The 24,652-nt window shown below is 33.9% G+C and overlaps 1 protein-coding gene across 4 annotated transcripts; it reads right to left on the bottom strand.

Annotated features, from left to right (window-relative positions):
* Window positions 1-1,743: 1,743 nt before the first annotated feature.
* Window positions 1,744-24,189, bottom strand: LOC111372302 (uncharacterized aarF domain-containing protein kinase At1g71810, chloroplastic). 4 transcript variants are annotated; one of them, XM_022994563.1, is made up of 21 exons: window positions 23,811-24,189; window positions 23,021-23,065; window positions 18,527-18,565; window positions 12,317-12,487; window positions 12,052-12,204; window positions 11,736-11,771; window positions 10,387-10,430; window positions 9,399-9,492; window positions 8,664-8,705; window positions 8,472-8,580; window positions 7,431-7,545; window positions 7,291-7,340; window positions 7,052-7,133; window positions 6,440-6,490; window positions 6,116-6,257; window positions 5,711-5,755; window positions 4,449-4,553; window positions 4,322-4,363; window positions 2,780-2,962; window positions 2,470-2,592; window positions 1,744-2,206 (listed from the first exon to the last, which is right to left on the bottom strand). In XM_022994563.1, the coding sequence occupies exons 1-21, from the start codon at window positions 24,168-24,170 to the stop codon at window positions 2,102-2,104; spliced, it is 2,136 nt and encodes a 711-aa protein (XP_022850331.1). In that variant the 5' UTR covers window positions 24,171-24,189; the 3' UTR covers window positions 1,744-2,101. The 4 variants fall into 4 exon arrangements, with proteins under 4 accessions (XP_022850331.1, XP_022850332.1, XP_022850333.1 ...); XM_022994564.1 differs by having other exon boundaries at window positions 7,052-7,130; XM_022994565.1 differs by having other exon boundaries at window positions 9,399-9,489.
* Window positions 24,190-24,652: the final 463 nt, after the last annotated feature.

Below are 24,652 nucleotides of genomic sequence, written 5' to 3'. Positions count from 1 at the left end.
CCCTCTTCCTATAGATAGGCTATGGAACAAGAGTGTTGGCAGCAGGCAATGAATGCAAAACTTGAGGCTCTCAGCCAACCAAATTGGGATATTGTTCCCTGTCCACAGTCTATGAAATCCATTGGTAGTAAATGGGTATATTCAGTGAACCTTTGATCAAATGGTTCTCTTGAACGCTACAAGGCTCGGTTGGTTGCCTTGGGTAACCATCAGGAATATGGAATTGATTACGATGAGACATTTGCTCCCATTGCTAAAATGACTACTTTTCGTCTCTTGTTATCACTTGCTGCTTCTCGATCTTGGTCTTTATACCAAATGGATGTCAAAAACGCATTTTTACATGGTGATCTCAAGGAAGATATTTATATGAAGCTTCCTTCTGGTATGCTTCTTCCCTTACCTGACTCTGTATGTAAGCTCAAACGATCTTTGTATGGCTTTAAGCAAGCTTCTCGAGCATGGGTTGATAAGTTTCGCTGTACTCACTTGGATTTCTCCTTTCTTCAAAGTCAGTATGACGCCTCTCTGTTCCTTCATAAGAGTAACACTAGCATTGTTTTCTTGTTAGTATATGTTGATGATATTATTATCTCTAGATCTGACAACACCCTTATTCAGAAACTTCAGCAGCATCTTCACTCGGTTTTTCATATCCAAGACTTGATTCGATTAGCAGATTTATCTGAAGCCTTCTCAGTTGATACTCCGTTGGAACTTAATGTTGAATATCAGAAAGATGAAGGTGATACTCTTTCAGACCCTACTCTATATCGGAAGCTGGTGGGGAATCTCATCTATCTCACTATCACACGTCCAGACATCTCCTTTGCATAATGTCAACAGATTTATGGATACCCCTTGTCATCTTCATTTAGTAGCAGTCCGTCGCATTATTCGATATCTTACTGGAACTCCTCATCGCGGCCTATTTTTTCCGCGAGGTACATCTCTTGAGCTCACTACTTCTAGTGATGCTGACTGGGTTGGTTGCCCTGATTTTCGTCGATCTACGACTGAATGGTGTATCTTCCTAGGTGATGTCCTTATTTCTTGGAAATGTAAGAAACAAGATTGTGTTTCTAAGTTCTCCACTGAGGCTGAATATCGTGCTATGTCAATCGCATGTTCTGAGATTGTGTGATTGGACGGCCTGCTAGCTGAACTTGGAGTTCCCCAATTACAAACCTACGTCCCTTCATGGTGACAATACTAGTGCTATTCAAATTGCAACTAATCCAGTATATCATGAACGTGCCAAGCATATTGAAGTAGATTGTCATTATATTCGGGACGCCTATAATTCCAACGTCATTGCTCTTCCCCATGTTTGGGGAATCCACGACTTACCAGCTAACTGATATTTTCACCAACTCCTTGATGCGTCTCCTTCATACTTTTCTAGTCAGCAAATTGATGCTCGTGGACTTACTAACATCAATTTTGGGGGGGGGGGGGGGGAGCATCAATTTGAAGGGGGGGGGGTATTAGAGTATTTAACGCTAATTAGAGATTTCCATGTATAGAATTGGTAATTACCATAGAATCATGGATTTTTGATTTTGTATTCTTTCCTTAATTTTCTTTGTAATATTCTATATATATTGAAGCAATACATACCTAAGATTTATCGAGCAAAATTCTTGTCAATCTCGACTCAATTCCAATCTTGTAATGACACCATCGAAAGAAATTGACGTTATATAGGCTCATTGTCGTCTATTGTAATTCCATGCACAGACAAAATTTCGAAATGTGTAATTTTGAAATTTACTTCAACATAGCAAATATAACTGTATCTTTGTTTGTTCCATATACTTTTCTACCTTATGAAGTGTTACATTCTAAAAATGCTTTGTATAAAGAACTAAAGAACAGCACCTGGAGTTAAGCTCTCCCATCTTGTGATGAGATAGCAGTACAAAATGTCCTTTTAGACCTTCTGCTGAATAGGCAGTCGTCTTCGATGGCCCAAAACTTTCAGGTAACCAATTATTTTGCTGTACCTAAAGCTTCTGAATATGTGAAGCGACATCATCATTAACAGGAGTAGAGCCATTCTGTATATTATACAAGAAATCAACTGTATTGGTGGATTTATTCATAAGAAGGCCCTCCTTATTGTCCGTGCAGTGACCCGGGAAACTAACTTCGCAGCCAGATCAGCTGGCAGGCGTAGAAATTGCTGTTGTGAATCTTGTGGGAGCTGTCAAAAGTCCATGCATTTTATATATAAGAAAGAGCATCACTGAAGTATAAAGCTGTTGCGAATCGGATAATTGATACTAAGCACAAATTCTTTTTATCATGTCTCTGGGAGCAGGATTCATGAAAGGATTATGAAAAACCTGAGCCAGTTCTTGAACCTCTAATATCGTTTCATACTAGATAGTCAAGCTGGGGAAGCGATTTTGTTACATTGTTATCACGCCTATTGACTCATCAAATTGTATAATTCTTGATGCGTACCTCAGTAACGATGGAAAGGAGTGGTATTATTGCTTGAAGAGATTGAAATTGATAAGGAACCAGCAATGCTCCATTTGAGGGGGTCCCCTGATCTTTGTATGGACCACTGACTCCTTGATCCCTCTGTAAAAATATAATTAGCAAAATTATCTTCCTTCTAACTAGAAAGGCTCTCTTTATTCTCCGAGAGTACACACTGTCTACGATTTTTTGGCGAACTCAGAACTGGATAATCACAGGTAAGACCTGATTCCCCTTTACATTGCTTGTTGACTGCTAATTACCACATTTCCCAAGTAAAATATCTTACCATGTTAGATGTTCCAGTCTCTTGTACTCCTGATATCAATGCCAAGAGGCGTTGCAAATTTTGCAGGTTGGTGATATCCTCATTATTCATGGAGGAGAAAGAACCTGAAGCTGTGAAGGGTATGTTTGCCATCATTGCACGTGTTACTGAGTCCAGGGTTGCTAGTCCAAGTGCGTCCAAGCCCTGGAATAATTGGTAATAATACTCTTGATTACTATTTAGGTAGCACACGTGTACCCAGAATCAATATTATTTAGCATTCAGGGTATATGAGATTATAAACTCATTTGAGCTGATATCTCAGCCTGATTCAGTAGCTGGATCATTCAGATTTATGATGCTAGACCCGGTCTCCAACAACCTGTCCAAACTTTTCAAACCAAATGTCTTGGTTGGATAGGGTCCAAAATTTTAGTTAAGGTGATCAACTCAATCTTACAGATTTTCTTTCTTTCTTTCTTGTTTGCGACTTCATAAAAAATATGCAGCATGAATACTGCCTCCAGTAAGAATAACAAATTAGAGCTGCGGTTACTGCATGGTAACAGCCACCCACCATGGGTTCAAACTAAACTTACTTCCACCAACACACTAAAAGCAAATAATAATAATAAATAAATAAATAAATAAATAAAATTACCAACCTGCTCATTTAGTTCCCAAAAGGAACATTGACAGAGAATAAAAAGAAAGAAATCATCCAAAAGTTTAGAACATTAACTTCCAAAATACAAGGACAGGATAGCCAAAGTCTGGTCTAGGAACCAACATTTCACTATTATAATACTAACCCCACCATTAAAATGCAGATTAAAGATGAGAAAATTAATGGTAAGATCACAATGACAAAGTGAACAAAATTATAAATATCACCACTGGTCCACCTGTACTAATCCAATCTTTTAATAGCATTCATTCTGAATCAATCATGTAGCTCAAAAGCATCAGCTCAGAGTTCTGGTCCAGGAATGTCAAAAACTTGTAGTGGTAGTGTAGCAGCAAATGGTGGATGTTTTAGCGGGTTGGTTCTGGAGGTGGAAGTGAAAAAAAAAAGGAAGAAGAAGAAGAAGAAGAAGAAGAAGAAGAAGAAGAAGAAGGGTTCAGGGACAGAGTTTGGTTGGAGTTGCAGCTCAAAGAGTTTCAACTGTCAATTTAATGGGGCAAAAAGGTAGATTATTTGAAACTGACTGACAAGAAAAGCTTGGCGATTTTTTTTTACAACAAAGAGAGCAAGTCATGTTCATGAACGTGGCTGAGGATGCTTCTCATTTTCTCTGCTAACTGTTAATAAGATTGCGAAAATTATGGGCAACTTAAATTACCTTAATTACGTACGTAATTGTATTTTACCATATTTACATTTACCATAATTTGATGTATGTATGTAGACTTCATTCTATATAATGCAATGGATCCCGAATGGGAAGATCATTCAGCCAAATATTGTTACTAACCAAGATTGTTTTTCAGTCTCATGGCATGATATCAATACATATTTGTAATTTCTACACAAGCGACAACAAAAGATGTTCAATGTCATACCTTAGCAAATTCTTCAATAAGAATTTCTCTCACAAATGCACCCTGCAAAGAAGTAATTGTATTTGAAATGTTTTACAAGTAATATGGTTATCCTTTTTCCTATAGGTTACCAACCAGTTAGGAGTACCTTCTCATCCAAGGTGAAGTAAAGGATTTGCTTGATAACCATCCTGGAGTTGTCATCCTGTACTTGCTTCTTAACCAAAGCTCTCTCTGTCTTGGCACGTAGCGACTGACATGATGGGAAAATAAAGCTGAGAAAAAGTAATTCAACGCAACTGGAAAGTAACAAAAATGCACAGTTGGGAAGGCCTTGGGACAGCATAGGATCTCTAGTACGTGAAAATATACTCAAGAAAGATATACATTATTTTTGCATCCTGTCTGAATGATCTAGCAGATGGATTTAATGCTAATACAGAGAAATGATATATCTTATGAGTATAATATATGTTGCAAACAGTTGATAACACAGAAAAGAACTTACTATGGTCGATTTGAAATATAAAAGTCACACTGTTATTGAAATCATACACATTGAATTTGTTAAAACAATCAACTCATTAAAGAGACCAATGCGAGATGAGAGGGGTCAAATCAGATGATTTACTCGTGAGTAATGTCATTAAAACAGCAACATCGTCTAAGAGCTAAAAATAACATGAGCTGTACATGAGGTGAAATGTGAGTTAAGGAGGAGTTAAATGACATTTAATAATGTTTAATTAACCCAAGTAATTATCATGTAATGATGGTATGGCTTAGTACTTCATCTGTCCATCCTTCTATGCGCTGCTAAAATTTGACCCCTGATGGTAGTATTCTTCAGATTCCTGTTTACCGAAACACGCAGAGCGACCAGGCAAGCAATATTTAAGATAATAAAACCAGCATAATATTTTTCTATTAATGGCTTCCATTTTTGGTGGGTGAGTGGGTGGAGAGGAATGTTGATGTAGCCTAAGAGAATAAGAGAGTTGAAATAAGAGGGTTATTGCACACAAGGATATATTCCACCAATAAGGTATTTCACAAATTCAGTGTGGGTAGACTACTCAGCTGTCCATATGGTCTAGTAAAAAGGGAAAAAACTATGATTGGCTACGTCCTGTAGAAGAATCAATAAATTTGGTAGACCAGGTGCTCTTTGGTGGTGGCCAAGAAACGCAACTGCCAGGGATCAGAGAGAGTTGAATTGCACCAGGAACTATTTATCACATGACTAGTGAATCATATAATAAGAGCATCTAACATCTTTAACAAAATAATGCAAGAATAAAAGAAAAACCATTCAATTTACTTTTACATACGTAACTTTGGCTAATCTTATTACCATTCAGGATGATGAAAAGAAATATTATTAACTTGCTCATGAAAATAGTAAATTACCTCTGCTATGAGTGACTCTAACCGTTCGATGTTGAACATACCATCCTAGTGGAAAAACTTGAAGTCAGATTAGCAATTTCATTAAGCACATTTAGTGTACAGTGAAAAAAAAACAAAAAAACATTTAGTGTACAGTGAAATTGATCTTGAAGGCAACATGGAATAAACTAAGCCCTTGTTTGATCACCAATTTCCAAAAGATCGTGTTCCCCCAAACTCATCTTCAACTACACATTCTCCTATAAAATAATTTTACAAGTGAACCGAAAACTTTTCCCTATCACATATTCTCCAAAAAATCACTATTACAAAATCTATTTTTCCCCAAAAATGGGGTTCAAACAAGGGCTACAAAAACAAGAGAATAGCCTTTATGGCTAAAATAATTTCTCTGTCTAGCAGTACCTTGTAAAGCAGACTTTTCAAAGAAGATTGCAGCCTCGGCGAGGAGTCAGTCAGCACCTTTCTAGCAATCCATGGGTAAGTACTACCCAAAACTTTGTAATTTGGGTTAGAGCTGATGGCAATTCCCTCTAGAACCGCGAGGCTGGATGTTCCAGAAGGTATTTGAAATCAAAACATTGGCAAAATGCATCATAGTACACATTTTATTGATAAATTAAAATAAGGAGTTCATGACAAAATGAAATTTCTTGTAGCATATAATGAGATTCTGCAAGAGTTTTATCCAGAAAAGAGGATATTATGCCAGAGAAACAAAATTTTCACCTTCTGATGACAAGAGAGAAATAAGGAGGTATTCTGAATTTGAATTTGTACCTGCAGAAATGGAAATTATGGTTCACTCTCAGAACAGAATGAGAATGGAATTTCCAATGCCAACAAAATGGAATACAAAAAGGTACAAGACTACAAGAACACATAATCTGCTTCGACTCTTATCATCAACATTTATAATTCTACAAGTTATCCGATTAATTCAATTTTGCACTGAGTGGAATGTAAGCCATAAGCAAGTTAAACAAGTTCAGTTGGTCTATTTGACAGACGACGGCAAATAAAGTTAAAGTGTCAAAATGCATATATTATCATAACCTTCGACTCTTCAACCACTTCGTGAGCAATTGCAAATATGATGCAGGCAAGCATTTAGGCCATACCATAATAGTTGCAACAAAATAAAGTTAAAAACTATCTACTTATAAACCATTCTAAATTATATAATATCTTCTCAAAACCCAATAACTAATATATAAACCTTCAGAAACTTTACAAATACACACAAAACACAAACATTCATACATACATACAAGCGTAAAAAGTACGAAACATGCTCCACAAACATCTAAATTGAAAGAAAAAGCATCTAACGACGTTTACATAGTTGTTCCCAAATTTCCCAATAGGTCCCCAAAACTTATGTTGCGAACTCCTCTGGCAACAGCATCTCGAAAGACACCTGCCGAAAAATAAAAATGTAAGTGAAAATGCATTCTCATTTCTCAGCATATGGAAGTCATGCATCTATGTTGTTCATTCAAGTTCATGAAGATACGTGATTAACCATAGCCATACAAGTTGAAACTATAAACTTTTACCATGCAAAGTAGAAGTCAAACCTGTTAATGCCTTAGTAACAGCTTCCTTGTCTGCTGTTGGTGGAAGAAGCCTGTTAAGTAAAAAAGTTTGTCACTCTTCAAATATAATATCATAACAAGAGAACTATAATCCCAATTAAAGAGGAAGAAAATCAAGGTACCCCAGAGTTACAAAGTCTTTGGCCAGTGCATCATAATCACGGTTTACAAGATGGAGACAAGCTTCAATGAACCCGTCACGTAGTTCTTGTTTGAACTCACCCATCATGCCAAAGTCTGGGGAAGTGGGGCAGTAAAGATGTTTTAAGTTCTTCAAACAACGTTCAATTGATTATTGACGAACTATGTAAAGCAAAATGTAAGGAAATCATTTTTTTAAGAGCCATAGGAGACGTGAAACAGAATTATTACGCAAATGCATATGTCAATAAATCAGTTTGTGCAGAGCATCTATTGAAATAGGATGTCCTTAGTTCCCCAAAACAATTGATAAAAATAAATAAATAAATAAATTGTATTTGTTTTTATCTAGAGTCTGTTTGTAAACTTTTGAGAACAGACTTTGTGAAAGGTAAATTTTTTTTTTTGGAGATAATGTGGTTAAAAAGAAGAGAAGCTATGGATTCACGTGCAAAATTATTTTATTGGGAGAATGTGAATTTGAAAATGAGTTTTGGGGAAAAACGAGTTGGTACTTGATCAAAACAACACGCAAAGGGGAAATTATATCATAGATAGGCAAGCAAGTAACCCATGTTGTTGGTTGCTCTATACACAAACATGTAAATATAGAAGCATATAGATAGCTTAACTGTGGAAACTCGATGCCAAAAGTTGGTCGTTTTATTCAGATGTGATTTTGCAGGAAAATGTAATTCTATTCAATGCAATTGTGATTATTCATCTTAATCATATAATGGTATATAAACTGTTCTTGATGTTGACAAATTTAGCATTGTAACTAAAAATCCATTAGTTGAAAGAAAGATCTGTAATTATTAATTTAATAGAGAGTGTAACTAATACTGGAGGCGTAGTGGACTGCCCCTAGATTAATAATAAACCAAAGAGAGGTTAACCTAATTTACTAAGAACTAAAAAGTTCATCTGAAATTATAAATATATATAGGCCATTGAAGCAATATAGAAAAATAAAATCACCCCTATTGCCAAATCGAGTAAACATAATTTCAAAAGAGTACCTATGTAGGCTAGCTTCCCATCATATGTACGAAGTAAATTTCCAGGATGTGGATCAGCATGATAGAAGCCGTACTCTAGAAGTTGGTTGAACGAGCAATAAACTCCAATCTGTCAAAACATTATGCAAGGCAACTTTTACACAAGATTTGATTTAGTTAAATAACATTATTACAACCAGTTTAAGGATTGACCTCAATCATATAAAGATCCTTAACTTCAGAAAGTTTTTGACCCTGTATGCATTAAACATAAGAAAGAATTGTAAATACGCATTTAAAAAATGAAGAGTAGCACCTTGCAAAATTATGGCTTCCTCAATCAATTAAACTAATAGAACTTAATTTATTGCAAGTCTTTGATAACCATTACTTAAAGGCAAAAATTACAGCTATGAAATATTCCATAGAGATATCATTATCTTTGACCAATTAGCACTTTTCTAATATATTAAATAGTCTATCTAACACTCCTTCAGAAAATATGCACCATATGAAATTTGGAAATGTTGGGAAACCCAGACGCTGATTTGCAGAATGACTAAATTAGAACTATCATGAGATAACAAACCTTTCTAGCTATATCATTATCACAGGTTTAAAGTAGAAAGCCTTTCATGGTATCACCTCCAACACATGGTAATGAGGTTGCAAATTTAGAAAAAAGAAAAGAACAGAAAGATTCTCTTGCATCCAGATTGTCAGTTAGTTCTTTTTATTTTTTATTTAACCATAAAGAAAACCTTTCATGGTATCACCTCCAACACATGGTAATGAGGTTGCAAATTTAGAAAAAAGAAAAGAATAGAAAGATTCTCTTGCATCCAGATTGTCAGTTAGTTCTTTTTATTTTTTATTTAACTATAATATACCCACAGGAAAAGGAAAAGTTTTTAATAGAGATAAAAAAAAAAAAAAAAAAAAAAATACCTCCACCCATTGCATGACAAGAACTTTACGAGTTGTTTGCTCTACATACATCTCAGGAACCAGAACATCTTGTATACCACCATATAACTGTCTGCTTCATCACATAGAGGGCAACAGTCAAAGTGTAGGATTAAAATAATATCTGATTGCATGTGAGAGAAACAGTAAAGCGTGGACAAAAAAGATGCACAAGCTTTTAAGAAGAGACTCTTAAACCAACTAAAGAATATGCATAAAAATATTCAAAAGCAGGATACATAAATATAAAGTGAAGGAATTTAATTCAAATCTAAAATATAAAACATAATATCAAAGTGATATTAACAAGCATGTAGGGAAATGAATCTGCAAAATATGCATTTGGACATACATAAACCTATTTGATTACAGTTATAAAAACTGGCTTAATCGTTTTGTTATGCAAGGCTATGAAGCAAGTTGATAACTGGAATAAAAGCTCTCGCTAATGACATAGTAAAATGAAGTAATAAAGACTTCAAGACCATTAGGGCAAATTTATCCTTCGCCATAATGCATGCCTTTTAAAAGAATTCAATATGTTACTAATGGGTTTATCATAAATGAAAAATGTTGGGCTAAAAGACATCAGCATCAGGTAATAAACAATTCTTAACCTTTGTTACTGCATACATGTCAGATATTCGTCCAATGTGCAAACACATTACAGGTTGGTTTTCAGAATCCTTAAGAGAACACCGGATGCGTCATGAGAATATAGATGACTTCTAAAATTGATGTTGGAAATATAGGCCATGTTTGAGCCACATTTTTTCAAAAAAATACATTCTTAAGCAGTGATTTGATATCATTTTAACTACACATTCTTCAATAAAATATTATTACATGCAAATCTAAAACTTTTCTTTATGTTTTAACTACACATTTTCCATCAATACACTATTCAAAAATGCATTCTAAGGAAAATAATGTGACTCAAGCAAGGGCTTTTAGCACAGTAGCCTCTTACTTAAATTTGACGCCATTCTTTGCTTCTCTCTTATAGTCCATCTCCTGCATTCAATTTGATTACCTGTATTCAATATGAAGCACTAAGAATATTCATCTTTCAAAGTAATAGTCTGAAAGATGGGAGACTTTACATATGAAAATTTAACACATTGCCACTGTATACAACTTGATAATCTAGAAACGTTTTCTAAAGGAAGCAGCAATTACAATAGAATCAATCCAGGCTAACTAAAGATTTCTTAAATCTGAGTCTCATGACGCACCTATGTTCATGTCAAACACACATATTTTGATCACTCAAGAGAATAGTCTCTATCTTGTACCAATTATTCTTTCAAGGCTGACACTAACTTCCACAAGTCGCTGTAATGCACATGTGTGAAACAAGCTTTTGTATTGGCCGTATTCAACAAATTATCAGAAGGGAACTGCAGTCTGTCTGTAATGCCAAACCAGGTTTCTTGTCTTTTGGAATAGCTTCATGAGCATCTAAAGCTTCTTGTCATTATTTTGGTTAGACTTTAAACTCAAGTAGACAGGTAATCTTAAGAATTTTTTTGTCTCCTTTTCCCAAGAATAACTTGATCATCAAATTTCAGAACTCTTTTCAAATTCAAAATTTTTAGAATCACTGGTGCTGGCAATCAATTCAGTTCACTTAAAACTTAGCAGTTATATAATACCAAATGTCTAAACTCACAGCAATATGATCGCTATTCTATTACAATATTCTTATGAAATTTAGGATGTTGAAAAATCTTCTGATCAGAAGAAAACTTGAACGTGTCATCTCCAGAATATATCAAAGCAGAAGTGGGTACGAAATATTTAGACTTCATGTGAGCAAATTGAAACATCGGAGCATCGGATCGTATAATTTAAAAGATGAGCATCATGTAATACAGAATATAGGAAAAACCATTTTAGCCAAGGAGTAAGTATACAGATGGAAGAGTGACAAAACAGGAACAAATTGAATAAATATCATGTTGAGGAAGTTGTCTTAGAAAAGTTTATTTAAGGCCTTCTAAACAAATTAGTAGAAACCAGTGGATATGATATCAGGGATGAACTAAATTCGAGTTTCTCCCATGGAAAAGACTAATGATTGCTTATCATTTACAAGGCAAATGATCCTGAAGAGAGAGATTCTGCCAAACATATTTGAGAAGTAAAACAATTAACTGAAGTCTAGGATAGTCATGGTGTAAGCGTTCAAGAGATCTCCAAACCTGAAGTGACCCGTGAAAGAAAAATTACATCATAGATACACATCACTAACAGGAAATCATTCATGCATGGGAGTATCAACATTCTTCAACGGAAGCATGAAAGAGAATTAAGTACCCGAAAAAGACTAGAGGCCCATTCATCAACGACTGCCTGCAAATTGAAAATCACAAGACACAATAAGAAACAGGCATTCGAATTGATATCAATGCACTTCACTGGGCTGTCATCTATTGAGGTAATGAGATAAAACTGTAAAGTTATAAGGCCTGCTTTTTGAGTGCTGGACCACAATGCATATTTAGCAAATATTCCTAACAAAGATAATATGATATGTAATCTAGCCCACAAAAGTGCTAAATTAGTATCTCCCACTATAAATTTCAGTCCCTTACTCTTTTGTCAGCAAGAATATAATTGCATGCCACACTACCTGTAGGTCAGTGTTAAATTTTCCTGCTTTCTTCACCAACACTGCAAGGAAGCGCAAAATTAATATGTCCAATGAGATTGCAGCTCTAACTCCTGGCCTTTGCACTTTGACAGCAACAACCTTTCCACTAGGACGAAGTCTGGCTTGATAGACCTTTAAAAAACGTTAAAGTAGTGATAGAAAAAAATCTCAATAAGTTTTAGTTCCTATTTTACAGTAGAAAATCCAAACTCTCAAATGATGGTAATAGAAATGCATGAAAAACCTGTCCAAGTGATGCCGCTGCCACTGGATCAGGTGAAATCTCTGAGAAAAGTGCATCTATTGGTAATCCAAGTTCTTGTTCTATTGTATCAAAAGCAACTTCAGTGGAAAATGGCGTTATTTGATCTTGCAACAGTGCAAGCTCATCCAAATATGCAGGTGGTATTAAATCCTAGAAGATATTGATAACAAGACATAGTTCTTAGTATTCATTCATGATTATCTGATAATTAGTATGAACTTTTCATGACTCTTCAAAGAGATCAAATAGAAGTGTTCAGAGTGCAAAAATAGGAACTTGGAACTCTTTCTGATCATAAGCTCCAAAAAGGAAAAAAAAAGTATTGTACGTTGTGTGGCGGCACATTTCAATTGGATTTCTTGCTGACAAGGAGAGAAAGGAAAAAATAACTAGCCAATGGCAAAATTTATTTGAGCTTGAAACTTGAAAGCCACCTCGCAGAGAAGTTTTTCAACATTGTGCTGTCAATACATGTCAAACCACAAATACTATCACCCTACCCCCCCCCCCCCCAAAAAAAAAAAAAACCATCATTATGCACACGCACACACTTCATTTGGCATTGCATATCGCTGAAGCAAACAAGTGGGTGAAAAAAATTAGAAAAAAATTTAGAAAATACTAGGGTCATGAAAAGGGTTCAGCATTTGACTCTCTCTCTTTCCCCATCTTTTTCCTTCGCTTTTAGCTCATTCACATATCTTCATATTAACTGGTTACAGCACAGCTAACTGACAAAAATATGCCAGAATAACTAGACACGACATGAAATATGTTGAACTGAAATATTCCCATTTTTTCTAATATAAAACTGATGATATGTGTTCTATACTTCGAAGTATCAGAGCACAGATATGAACATAGACCATGGCTCAATTAAACTTACATAGACCACTTTTTTTCAAACTCCAGTATAGAATTCATCAGCTTAACAAAAGTACTTACCATGTCATCTTTCTACACTGATGTGGTTATTAAACTTAGCCAAACCCTTTTTAAATATTTGATTAACCTTCATTTAATTTGTTTATTGGCTGCTCCTGTCTTCCTACATGTTCATAAACATATATAGGTAGAGTCATTATTCTAATAATAGATATCACAGTACACTTTAAAAAGTTTACATCAGTACGGTTAAAGATGTTAATGGGGTAGGAAATAAGAAATTAGATACACCATCCACATGCTCAAAAAGATTGATTGCATTGTGTCATCAAGATTTAGACTAGTAAATATATCATGAGTCCAGAGGAAAACTGATAGGAAATGAAGGTAAGAATAAAAAATAGGATTTTAAATTAGAGTTTGATTAAAATTATGTTTGTTTATATTAGATTATGTTAGTTTTAATATTTTGATAAGGTTCTAGTTTATTAGAAGTTCTTTTGATTTTAAATTCTTTGCACTGTATAAAGGGGGCATATTCATTGATATTCTCTCCATCTTAAATTCTTCTATATGTTCTCCCTTTCTTCTTTTTCTCTCTTTCTTTTCTTACTCTTGTTCTTGTTTGTTGCATCCTACGTCAATTAGGTATCAGAATAAGTCGTTTTCCTTTGGAAAATTTTTATAAAGTGTTGGTGAGTACTCGATTATAAACTTCAAGGTTCCATGGGATTAGTTGAGGTGCGCGTGAGCTGACTTGGACAACCACGTTTAGAAAAAAAATAAAAAATAAAAATTATAAAGTGCTCAGGTATGAAACCCAAACCTATATTTTGGTTGTCTTTCGCCACACCTTCCACCACCAGACATTAACACCAATAAATACCATGACCGCTAGTTCCACCTGATTCTGTTAAGTAATTTGCACAGTCTCCAAAATTAGCGGCAGCCTCTCCAAATAAAGATTGCAAGTTTAGCTCCAAGCATGAAAAAAGAATCGTCCTAAACAGCTTCTCCCCCATCATAGCCATACCAGCATGACAATGCTGACTAGGACACTATTGAGCTCTTTTGAGTCTCTTGAGGTGCCCATTTCTATTATGTTGAACACATGCTTTTATTTAGATATATTGGATAGTCAGTTTCATGAAAAAAAAAAAAAAAAAGCTTTTACTTTTTTCAGTTGCTACGTTTTCATTTTAAAAATAACAATAAAAATTTTAAAAATTTTACTTTGAACCGATTTTAGAGTTTTATTCCTATATTTTACATGTGCCATGTGATAATTTGCAATTATTTCAAATAACTTGCTTTGTGTCGGTACTCCACTCAACAGCATGTACGGTTCCTATAACAACTCTTATAACTACACCAAGCCCCTTGGTCGTTATTATGATAGTGTGCCTTCCCTTTCCCTTATTAATATAACTATCTCCAGTCTAGAGACTATATTGAGTACGTTCATTATACTTCTAGAAAAGTTAATTCCAATTGTAGGACTAGGAAAGTTAATTTCCAATTGTAGGACTTGATGGTCTTATTGATTGCTTGTCATTTCTTGATTGACTCGATAATCTTGAGAAATTCTTTGACATCCCCAACATGAGTGACTTTCTTGGTATTTGTCATGCTAATATATCACTTGTCGGATCTGCTAGGTGTTATAAAAGTTCTTCTGGTAAAAGCCTTGTCACTTGTGAGATCACATGATAATATTATCGAACTTAGTTCCTAGATCAATTTTTTTGCTTTGTAGGCAAGGTATGTCCACTATTGACGAATATCTTGCTCACTTCGAAGAGCTATTGTACAATTGTGATATTTATAAAACTCCCTATGTCGCAGTGTCTAGGTTTCTCAATGGTTTGAATCTTGAAATCGCGAGTGACAATTTTCTCGCATCCCAATCCTTAGATAAAGCTTACCAACAGGCTTATTGTTGAAGATTCTAAAATATTAGATGCCGATTTGGAGGATTATTTGCTACCATATCTTATGGCACCATTATTGTTAACATATAATTTATTTCCTTGTTTATGGGATTAGAATATATTTAAGTTTGGAATGAAGGATCATTGCTATGTACTCTTGCCCTATAAATAATTAAATTTGGCTGAGACTAATAATAAGATTGATTCACTACATTCTGTTGTGGTCTTCTTCCTCTGTCACTCTTGGTTTTACTTACCTACGGGACATACTGTAATGCCCCGAAAATTTAAAAATAAAAGCTATTTGTTTTATATAGTATATTTTATTTTTTGGAAAAAAAATTTGTGACTAAAATGAAATAAGTTTAATTTTTTTTTTTATTTGGGTCTAATAATTAGATTTTTATAGAGCAAGATTCAATATATCAATATTGGACTCATTTTGTAGCTCGTAATTAATTAGAAATTTTCAACCCGATAAAAAGTTGTTTTGGATAAAATCACTTTAAGTTAGACCCAATTGAAAGAAAACAAGATTAAATAGAATTAGGAATTAATATAATTCCTTTCATTAGAGATTCTTGGCAAAAACTGTTGACTAGTTAGGCCACCTTTTGTTTAAGCATAATCCTTATTAAAATAAGATATAAATTTTATTTTATTAGAGGATTTCTTTTGGAAGATAAATTATATTATAGTAGATAAGTGATGGAAAATGAATTTTTTGTTGCAAATATAGTATTGTAGATAGTCTTAAACTCATTTGGATTTAGTTGATTTCTTTTTTTTTTTTTTTTCCCAATTTGGAAATCAACCACATACGTGTGTGTTCTAGGTAGATATAGGTAAATCTTTTTGGTTAATAGGAATAAGAATTTAAGTCTAATAGTGTACCTAGAGTTTATGTTTGCTACAGTGTCCCACTTTCCCATTTCACTTAGGACGGCCACGTGTAGTGTCCTAACGGGTTAACCCCAATCTTTGCTTTTGACAAGAAGTTTTATTTTGACTAAAAAGTACACCATGAAGTGATGTTCCAATGTCCCGCTTTCAATAGAATTTTGATGAGGGGGCACGTGTATGTAGAATGGATATATTAAACATTTGTAATTGATTTACCTTGTATCACTTTTCATTGTCAGCCATTAGGATTATGATTAAATCAAATCAAATATATTTCAAATAGAACCCATCTTGTTCTCTAGCCACACCTATATAAAGGCCACGGGTTCCAAGAATACACCTACAGAAATTCCAAAAAGCTTTTTCTTTGCCTAAAGAAAATAAATAGTCAAGTCAAAGAGAAGGAAGCATAGAAAAAGGGGTCTTTCACGTGCATTTTCTGGTCCATCACAATTTTTTTTAAACAATAAAGGTAAGATACTTTTGTGCAATTGGTTGTTTCCGTATACTTTTATGTGTTCAATAATTTATGCTAGAAATGCTAAATGGACCTTTGGGTCGACCTAATGGAATGTGAACTCTTTTGGGTTCTTTACAACGAGATGTGAAATCATTTAGGAATTCAAAATGACAAATGATGGGTGTGTTGCTTGGTCACTGATGTACTCCATAAAAGAAATGTGGTATGAAGTGTTTACTTTATTGCTATATAATTATCTATGGAAACTGCACGTATCTTACTGGATATTTTTAAATACTCACTCTTACATTAAATTTTACAGGTTAGTGCGGGTAGATTGGAATTGTGGTAGGGCGGTGATGCGGACTGCCAAGAGGATCGTAGGAAAAGAGAATAAAATTTTCATTAAGTTTTTTTGCCTTCATAATTATTTGTTAATTTATTTTAAGATATGTTTATTGTTATTTTTTAGATACAATTGCTATATTTACTTTAAATTTATGAATGCCGCAGTTATTATTTATTAAAGAACTTTATTTTGATCTTTTCGCATGTAAAGTAAACAAAAATAAAATTTTGGTAACGCTCCGGTTTTATGAAAATTTGGGGCCGTTACGCATATCTTGTCGTCTTCGCCAAGCATGTCATAAGCTAGGCCTATCACCTAAGTCTCGATAATCACTTTCTAAATCTGATTGTGTTAGTCTTCATCAGGAAGAAGAAAACGAGAATTTTATTGTGGAGCTTATTATATATTCTGATAGCAAGGATGGAAGTTTTGAACATTGTATAGTGTCTCCTTTAGTGACCACACCTGTAGTCCATATGAATAACAATGGCATTGTTGGGGAATTACTTATGGTGTTGCCACCTAAGCCAAATGGTTCGTCTACTCCTTTACATGCCTTTAAGGTTGACTTTGTCATGGCATTACCTTGACTGATTGATACTTTTTCGGTTGCCACATTTTTTTCCAAGGGTCCGCTTGCATCCTCTTCCAGTCGATGTTTGGTTGGTGCCTACTAATTACCATCATATTTCTTTAGCTCCTCTATTTGTTGTCAATGATCCTAATTTTCATGCTGAGATTAAAAGACAAATTATTTTCAATCATGAAACTCACGAGCTTCTTTTGATGCACAATATAGGCTTGGATACTTTAACGGTGAATATGCTTTATCAAGCTTTTTTTGACTCAATTTTCTAAAAATGTTAAGATTTTTTTGGATCACTCACATAAAAATGTATTTGATTGGCCATCACACCTAAATGAAAGTTACATCTTCAATACAGTAGAATTATTTCCTTATCAGGGCTCATTCGAGCCTCCGACATTGCAATCATTTGTTTCTGTTGGCCCGTCGACAGTGTTAGCCCCTTGTGCTACTCAATATATACATCCAATTGAAGTTTTTATGGTTGAATTGTCATATTTTTACTTTTTGGAGTTTCTTGTCACTACTAGTTTAAAAGAAAATATCATCCTCCTGGGTTAGATTTTATTGTTGGGGATAATTTGCAGATTCAGTTGTCATCATATGATTGTTTCGTTATTTGGTCAAAAAGATCACACTAGTTGGCTAAGAAATTGCATTCTATCTCGTCGAAATTGAGTTCTCTAAATAGGGGAAAAATTATGGGAAATGAAGATAAGAATAAATGTATGATTTACATAGAGTTTGATTCAAATTATGTTTATTTAGATCGGATTAGACTATTTTTAATATTTTGATAATATTCTAGTTTAATAAAAGCTCTTTTGATTTTAACTTCTTTGCTGGGGAATTATTCATTGTAACACTTACATTTTAATATTGAATAAAAACTGATATTTTCTCGCCTTTCTTCTCTCTCTTCCTCTTTCTTTTCTCATCTTGTTCTTGTTCATTGCATCCTACGTCTAAAACTCAAAAAGGAAACAAAATTCAGTACCCCAGAACCCAAGGACAAGGCATAAAATTAATAACAATAAGCAAATACAACCAACAAGGTCAAGAAATAATAGCTTACAGGTCGAGATGAAATAGCCTGAGCTATTTTAATATATGCCTGCAAAACAGATCAAATGAAGCATAATACCTTTATCAGTTGCCAATAATTGATCAAACAACAATAAGGTAAGATCAGCAATAATGGATGTGAAGGTGGAGTTTGTGAGTGAAGACAGCAACTAGAAACGAGATGCATAAGCCCAAAAATCTCATCTTAATTTTTAAACTATATTACATTTTGACAACAGTAAGCCAGTTATTGGATGGGTAGTCTTATATAAGCCTGTAATAACAAGTTACATTAAAGAAAGAGAAACATTTCAAAGAGATAGTCTTTCAATGAGGTAGTTCTTTATTAGTTACTTTCTGAGCACCAGAAGAATATGCCCATATTTTGAGACAGAGACCTAAAAAGAGAGCACTGAAACAAGAGAATTTTAGGATCCATGTTAGCACAAAGTGGCACTAATTTTGGCATTAAACTTACTATAATTATATTTCTATTACTATGCATATGGTGGGAATTAAATTTGATATTGTACTCTTATAATCACATTTTTCAATTTTACAACGTATTTGGTCACATAGTCATTCTCAATGCTTTATTTGGCGCATTACATGATTGTGCAAGCAGAATTACATTTACACATCAGTATGGACTTAACAAATGAATTCTCTCGAAAAGCTGTTGTGACTTAACACATAAAAGTAAAAGAATTTATATGAATAATATGTCAAAGAGACTACATGATGGGAATCATAAAATTGGATACGTAATTAGGGTTTTATATTCTCTAGTATTTGTGGAAAAAGAAATGCTCACTTATTTTATTCACATGCTTCTTCAAATGGTGCAGTCAATTTAGTCCAAAGTTTTAAGGAGGTAGTTTAGATATTAAAATCTGTAAATATCACAACTGTATTGTATTTGATTTTAATTGTTGTATAGCTTGTTAGATCCTACTATTTAGGCTAAAACATCTGTAACAAGATATCTAGCTATTGTATTTATTTGTACCCCTGGAGTAATGAAAGAGGCATCTGAGAATCTCCGGCAAGATCTCTGTTTACTTCACTTTAGTATTTTAATAGCTGTTTCTTACATAAATTTGATAGATTCTCTGGTATTTTGTTAGATTCTCTTCAGGTTTAAGCAAGACATACCCCAAACACCAAAGTCATTCTCCCCTTATTAATCCTCGGTACCTTCTCTACTTGTTGGCATGTATTCTCATTTATTATTTCGTTCATTCTAGTGTGACTACTTACCTGTAATAACACCTCAATTTCTCGTATGTTCTTTAATTTGAACACTTAATACCATAAAACATAGCTCATCTGATAACCATTCCGCAAAACATTCTTTGTAAGTTGATAAATGTTTCCTAATCAAATATAATACCTTTAGCACTTCTCTTTTTCGTCCAACTTCATCTTATCTTTGGCATTACATCCTGTTCGAGCCCTCATTCCTTATTAATAATCAATTGTAAGTGTTTGAAACAATCATTCTTTGGAACAACATGATCCTCTATAGTAATTTCACTGTCATTCTTCTTTCTATAATTATAAGATATTCCATGCGCATTGTGAGCTTCAGTGGGCCTCGGTTGTACTTAACCTAAAACTTTTAGATTCCAAAAATGCTACATAGAGTTCTAACTTGACTTTATCCCCTTCTAGTCTTTTCAAATCAAGTTTTTCCCCTCCTACTCAATCTATTGAAAATTCGATCCAATGGTGTCGAATTATATCTTCAGTTGTCCATTAGTAGTGGAAATTACATTATTTCAAATATATATCTGCAGATTGAGTTCCAATTATTGGTAAATTTGGAATATATATCTTCAAATTGAGTTTCAACTATAGGTAAATTGATTAAACTACCGACTAAGGAAAAAAAGGTGTATCACATAGCTTTGTGCAACTAAGTTGACGAGTTGGAAACGAACAAGCTTTTATTAAATCCCATCCGATGAGACTCTAGAGTGGCATATTTAACACAATATGAATCTTTTGAAATCAATAAAACTTATAATATAAACTTATTTATTTTCTTTATAATGTTGCACCAATATCCAAATAGGCAAATGGATTTAGTAACAGATTGCTCAAATACAAGACAACTTAGTTTTCTGTTACCTTTGAATTGCATCTTGATCAATATTCAATTACTCTAATAATTTCACAGCATGATTCACGAGTTTAAAACTCTATAGTTTGCATGGTCGTATGTTTATTCTTATAAATAGACATTATAATACTCTTTCTCCAATTCTGAAGTTAGTTTTGATTATTTAAGATCTCACTCTTGGTCGGCCAAAAATTCACACCTAAGTCAGATAATGGATGCTATATGGACCAAATGCTTTCTCACATTCATCCGGTTTATAACGTCCTTCAACTCTGAGACCTAGCTTCTTTTATACAGTAATAATAATATTTCTATGCTCAAGAGAGTTGATGGATCCCCATGATCTAAGTTAAGCATTCCAACTATTTTCTGAAATATTTGCTCCATCTTTCTGCGATCTCATTTATATGAAACAAAACTCGGTAGTTTTCACTTTTCAAGCACTTACTTCAGATCTCTAGTTTTCTTTTGTCTGTAACAATATCTTCCCCACTTACCTATATAATTTCTAAACAATTTCTGCCTAGGACTTCCATATCATCCCCTTACTCTGGCAAATTTATATTTCTCAAAGCATATATATGTTTTTATTAAGTATTTATAGCATCATGCTTAGGCGTTAACTTGATCTAAAAATTTGTGTTCTACATCATAGTTCTTCATAAAATACGGTTGCAATCTTAAACTCCTTAGACCACCACCATATTCCACACCCAATTACCATCCCTGTCTATGTCCTCATTTTCTTCCTTTAAATGTCTATCCCTGAAAGATATTTGTATGTAACCTTTTAGGTGCCACCATCTTGTTCTATTGACACAAACCAAGGTAATTCTTCAATTTCTTAATAATCATATCAAGCACCACTAACACATATTGCATGCTCTCACTAAAATTTAGAATCTTTGTATACTGATTTATCCACCTTTTGAGTAAGTATGAATCTTTTTAACTAAACTTTTTCTAATTCCAAAATTTTATTAAGTTTCTCTGTACTTTGAAGCACATATTTACTAACACCAAAACATTAGCGATCCTAAAATCCAAAATAAGGTTTCCTCTTTTCTTTTAGCACCAAAGCTAATTTTTGACATATTATGTTTCATATCTTGAGCTACATTTTCCTACATGATATTATAATATTCTACCACAAATTGATTAGGGAATCTTAAATCAGCTCGTGCATGTTTTTCTAAAACTGTTTATTTGTTGCCTTTCTGATGATATTTCCAAAGCAATTAGTGGATTCTTTATGCTCTATAACCGTATAAAGAATCTTAGCTCCAGTAAACTGCACTATGGAAGAATAGGCATCATAAAATATTGTATAATATAGTTGTTGGATTTTATGCGCAATATTAAAGAGATGAAAACGAAAATCAACACAAGAATTTTGCGTGGTTCGGCTGTGTGCCTACGTCCACGAGAGCGAAGCGGAGATTTCTTTATTCAGTTGATAAAAATAGGGTTACAACATATTATTTATACTAATTCTAGCCTGAGCCCATATAAGACTTTAAGGTCCGTACAGAAAATACCCCTGTACTGTACCGCGGGCATCGGCCCATTTGATCCAGGACCCGTGTTCTACTCTATATGAGCCACATGCACAACAGTAGCATTACAACATGAAATAGAAATAAATATGATATAACATTTATTATCACCAATATTCCATATTTCATATTGCAAACATTTGAATTATGACAGCTAAAGAAAAGGAACCATCAGATTGAATTTGCAAAAATTGATAAATATTTGTTATCTATAGTGAACCAGAAAGGACCAAATTTTTCAAAATCATTATAATTATAAAAAAACCAACCTTGGTAATATCTGACCACGCAACTCTCTATCTTAATTGTATCAATATAAATGTGATGAATACGTTTTCCCTGGTTGCACCTAATTTTTGTTCATATCATTTGCATGATAAGACAGGCAGATCCTTTAAGTCCAAATTAGATGATCAATTCGCACACCATAAGTGAGAGTAGCAATTTTAGTCCATTCAGGGCTACTACAGCAATGCCATGTCATATAATAATTTTAAGATCAAACTTAAGGGACTTGTCTCATATCCCTTATTTGGAATGGAAGAGATAGACATGGAATTGGATTCAAGAAAGAAATTTAAGCTTATGTAAATTCATAATAATGCACTGGTATATGGAAGCAAAAACTCGTGGATGTGTATATGCAAATCAACAATTCAAGACCGCAAATGCCTGTACACCATTGTATGGTTCAGTAATGCAATTTAACCGTACAGATGAAGGACAAATATTTACACGAATCAAACACAAATCCCAATATGCTACTAAATATAGTAGTACGAGGAAGAAACCATCCATACTTTCATTAATTAACATGACATACCGGACCAAGTTGTACCAATATCTTTCTCAATTCTGCAGCTCTAACCTACATTTCACAAAAGGTAAAGAAGGAATCAAAAACAAAGACAGATTCTCAGATACTTTTACATATGTACATATGTAAATACATTATAGGTAACCATGTATGTTTCTTGAAAGCTATTAGTCTCTTTAATGGAAATATGTTACAATTACTTGATTTATAGGGAAATACAGGCATTGCGCCATTATAATCATCTTCGAAATAGTCTCTTCTCTTCTCTTCTTAGAGGATAAATTTACCTTCTTTACTCTCTTTACTCTTATTCAATACCATTTGAAGAAATCGAAAAAAAAAATAAAAAAATGTGAGGATAAAATCCCAATCAACCTTTTCTATACCATAGGATTTGGTTATATTCAGAGAAAGGACGAAAATCTTCTTTTCATTATCTATTTCGTTTTGGTCCCACAAAGTTAGGACTTTTAACAATGAAGGCATTTTATCTTTCATCAAGGCCTTTTGTATTCAACTTATTTGTAATATGTTACTACAATGTCTTCTACCAGAATAACAGCAAAAGGTTACGTGCCGAGTTATTGAGAGCACCCGAGACAACTGTAAAACTTGTACCCTGGAATATCCTTCCTCAATCTCAAATTAACAACCAAATATTCTTTGACTAATACTCAACAATTTGAAAAATTATATCAAATAAAAATTTACAGTTTGAATTTCGGATTATAAAACTATAAAAAATTAACCCATAACACAAAAGTCTTAAATGGAAAAGTGAAATATTAATTCTGACCTCGAACATCAGGTCAGAACGCTCGGTGAGGCTATCGTAGTAGCGGAGAGCAAACCATTTGCCAAAAGTGGTGCCAATTTGGAACAGGCGGCGGAGGAGAACAAAAGGCTTCTTCTTATAGATTGCAGAGATTCTTGTTATCTTGTACTCAGTCAAAGATTCGGCTTCCGACGTGCTGAGCTCGAAAAGATACCCCGAGTACTTCGTAAAAGCGTCCACATCATCGGAAGTGGAGGCCGAAAACGCCGCCAAGACAGAGCGGCCGGAATTAAGAATCGCCGGAATCCGCCGGCAGTGGCGGCGTGGAATTAAACTGGTGGCGGGAAAGGACGGCGGGAATGGTGAGGACACAAGCATCATGTTGTAACGGCCTATTGGCCATTGGCCGCTCTTTATTGAGTTTATTTATCCTCTTAGTTTATTTTGTTTTTATTATTATTATTATTTTCTAAAAAAAATTCCTGTCAACAGAATTTTTTGGGCATGAATTGCATGACTAACACTTCTTACACGTCAAGAAACAAGGAAAAATTATTAAATATTCAAAACATAATAATGTTAAGCATTAGAAATTTATTACTATTTGAAATATATATATTTAGTTTTAATCTCGTGAATTAATTGGTAAATATCTCACATTTCACGATCCTTAAAATCCTTACTGCCATGACGGCCAATATTTCTCACATCGATGAATAGTATATTTGCAGATATGTTGTTCTCATTTGGTTGTATCTTAGTTGTTCTTCACTAATTTTTGACATTTCGATGTATTGAGGTTGTTTGGGTGTATTTAATAGTAAGATACTATCTTATAAGTAAAATAAGTCTCAATTTTGTTA

This window comes from Olea europaea, chromosome 23 (assembly GCF_002742605.1).
Source record: "Olea europaea var. sylvestris chromosome 23, O_europaea_v1, whole genome shotgun sequence".
NCBI lineage: Eukaryota > Viridiplantae > Streptophyta > Magnoliopsida > Lamiales > Oleaceae > Olea > Olea europaea.
The sequence above is the reverse complement of the archived record's forward strand: the minus strand, read 5'-3'. Positions and strand labels throughout refer to the sequence as shown.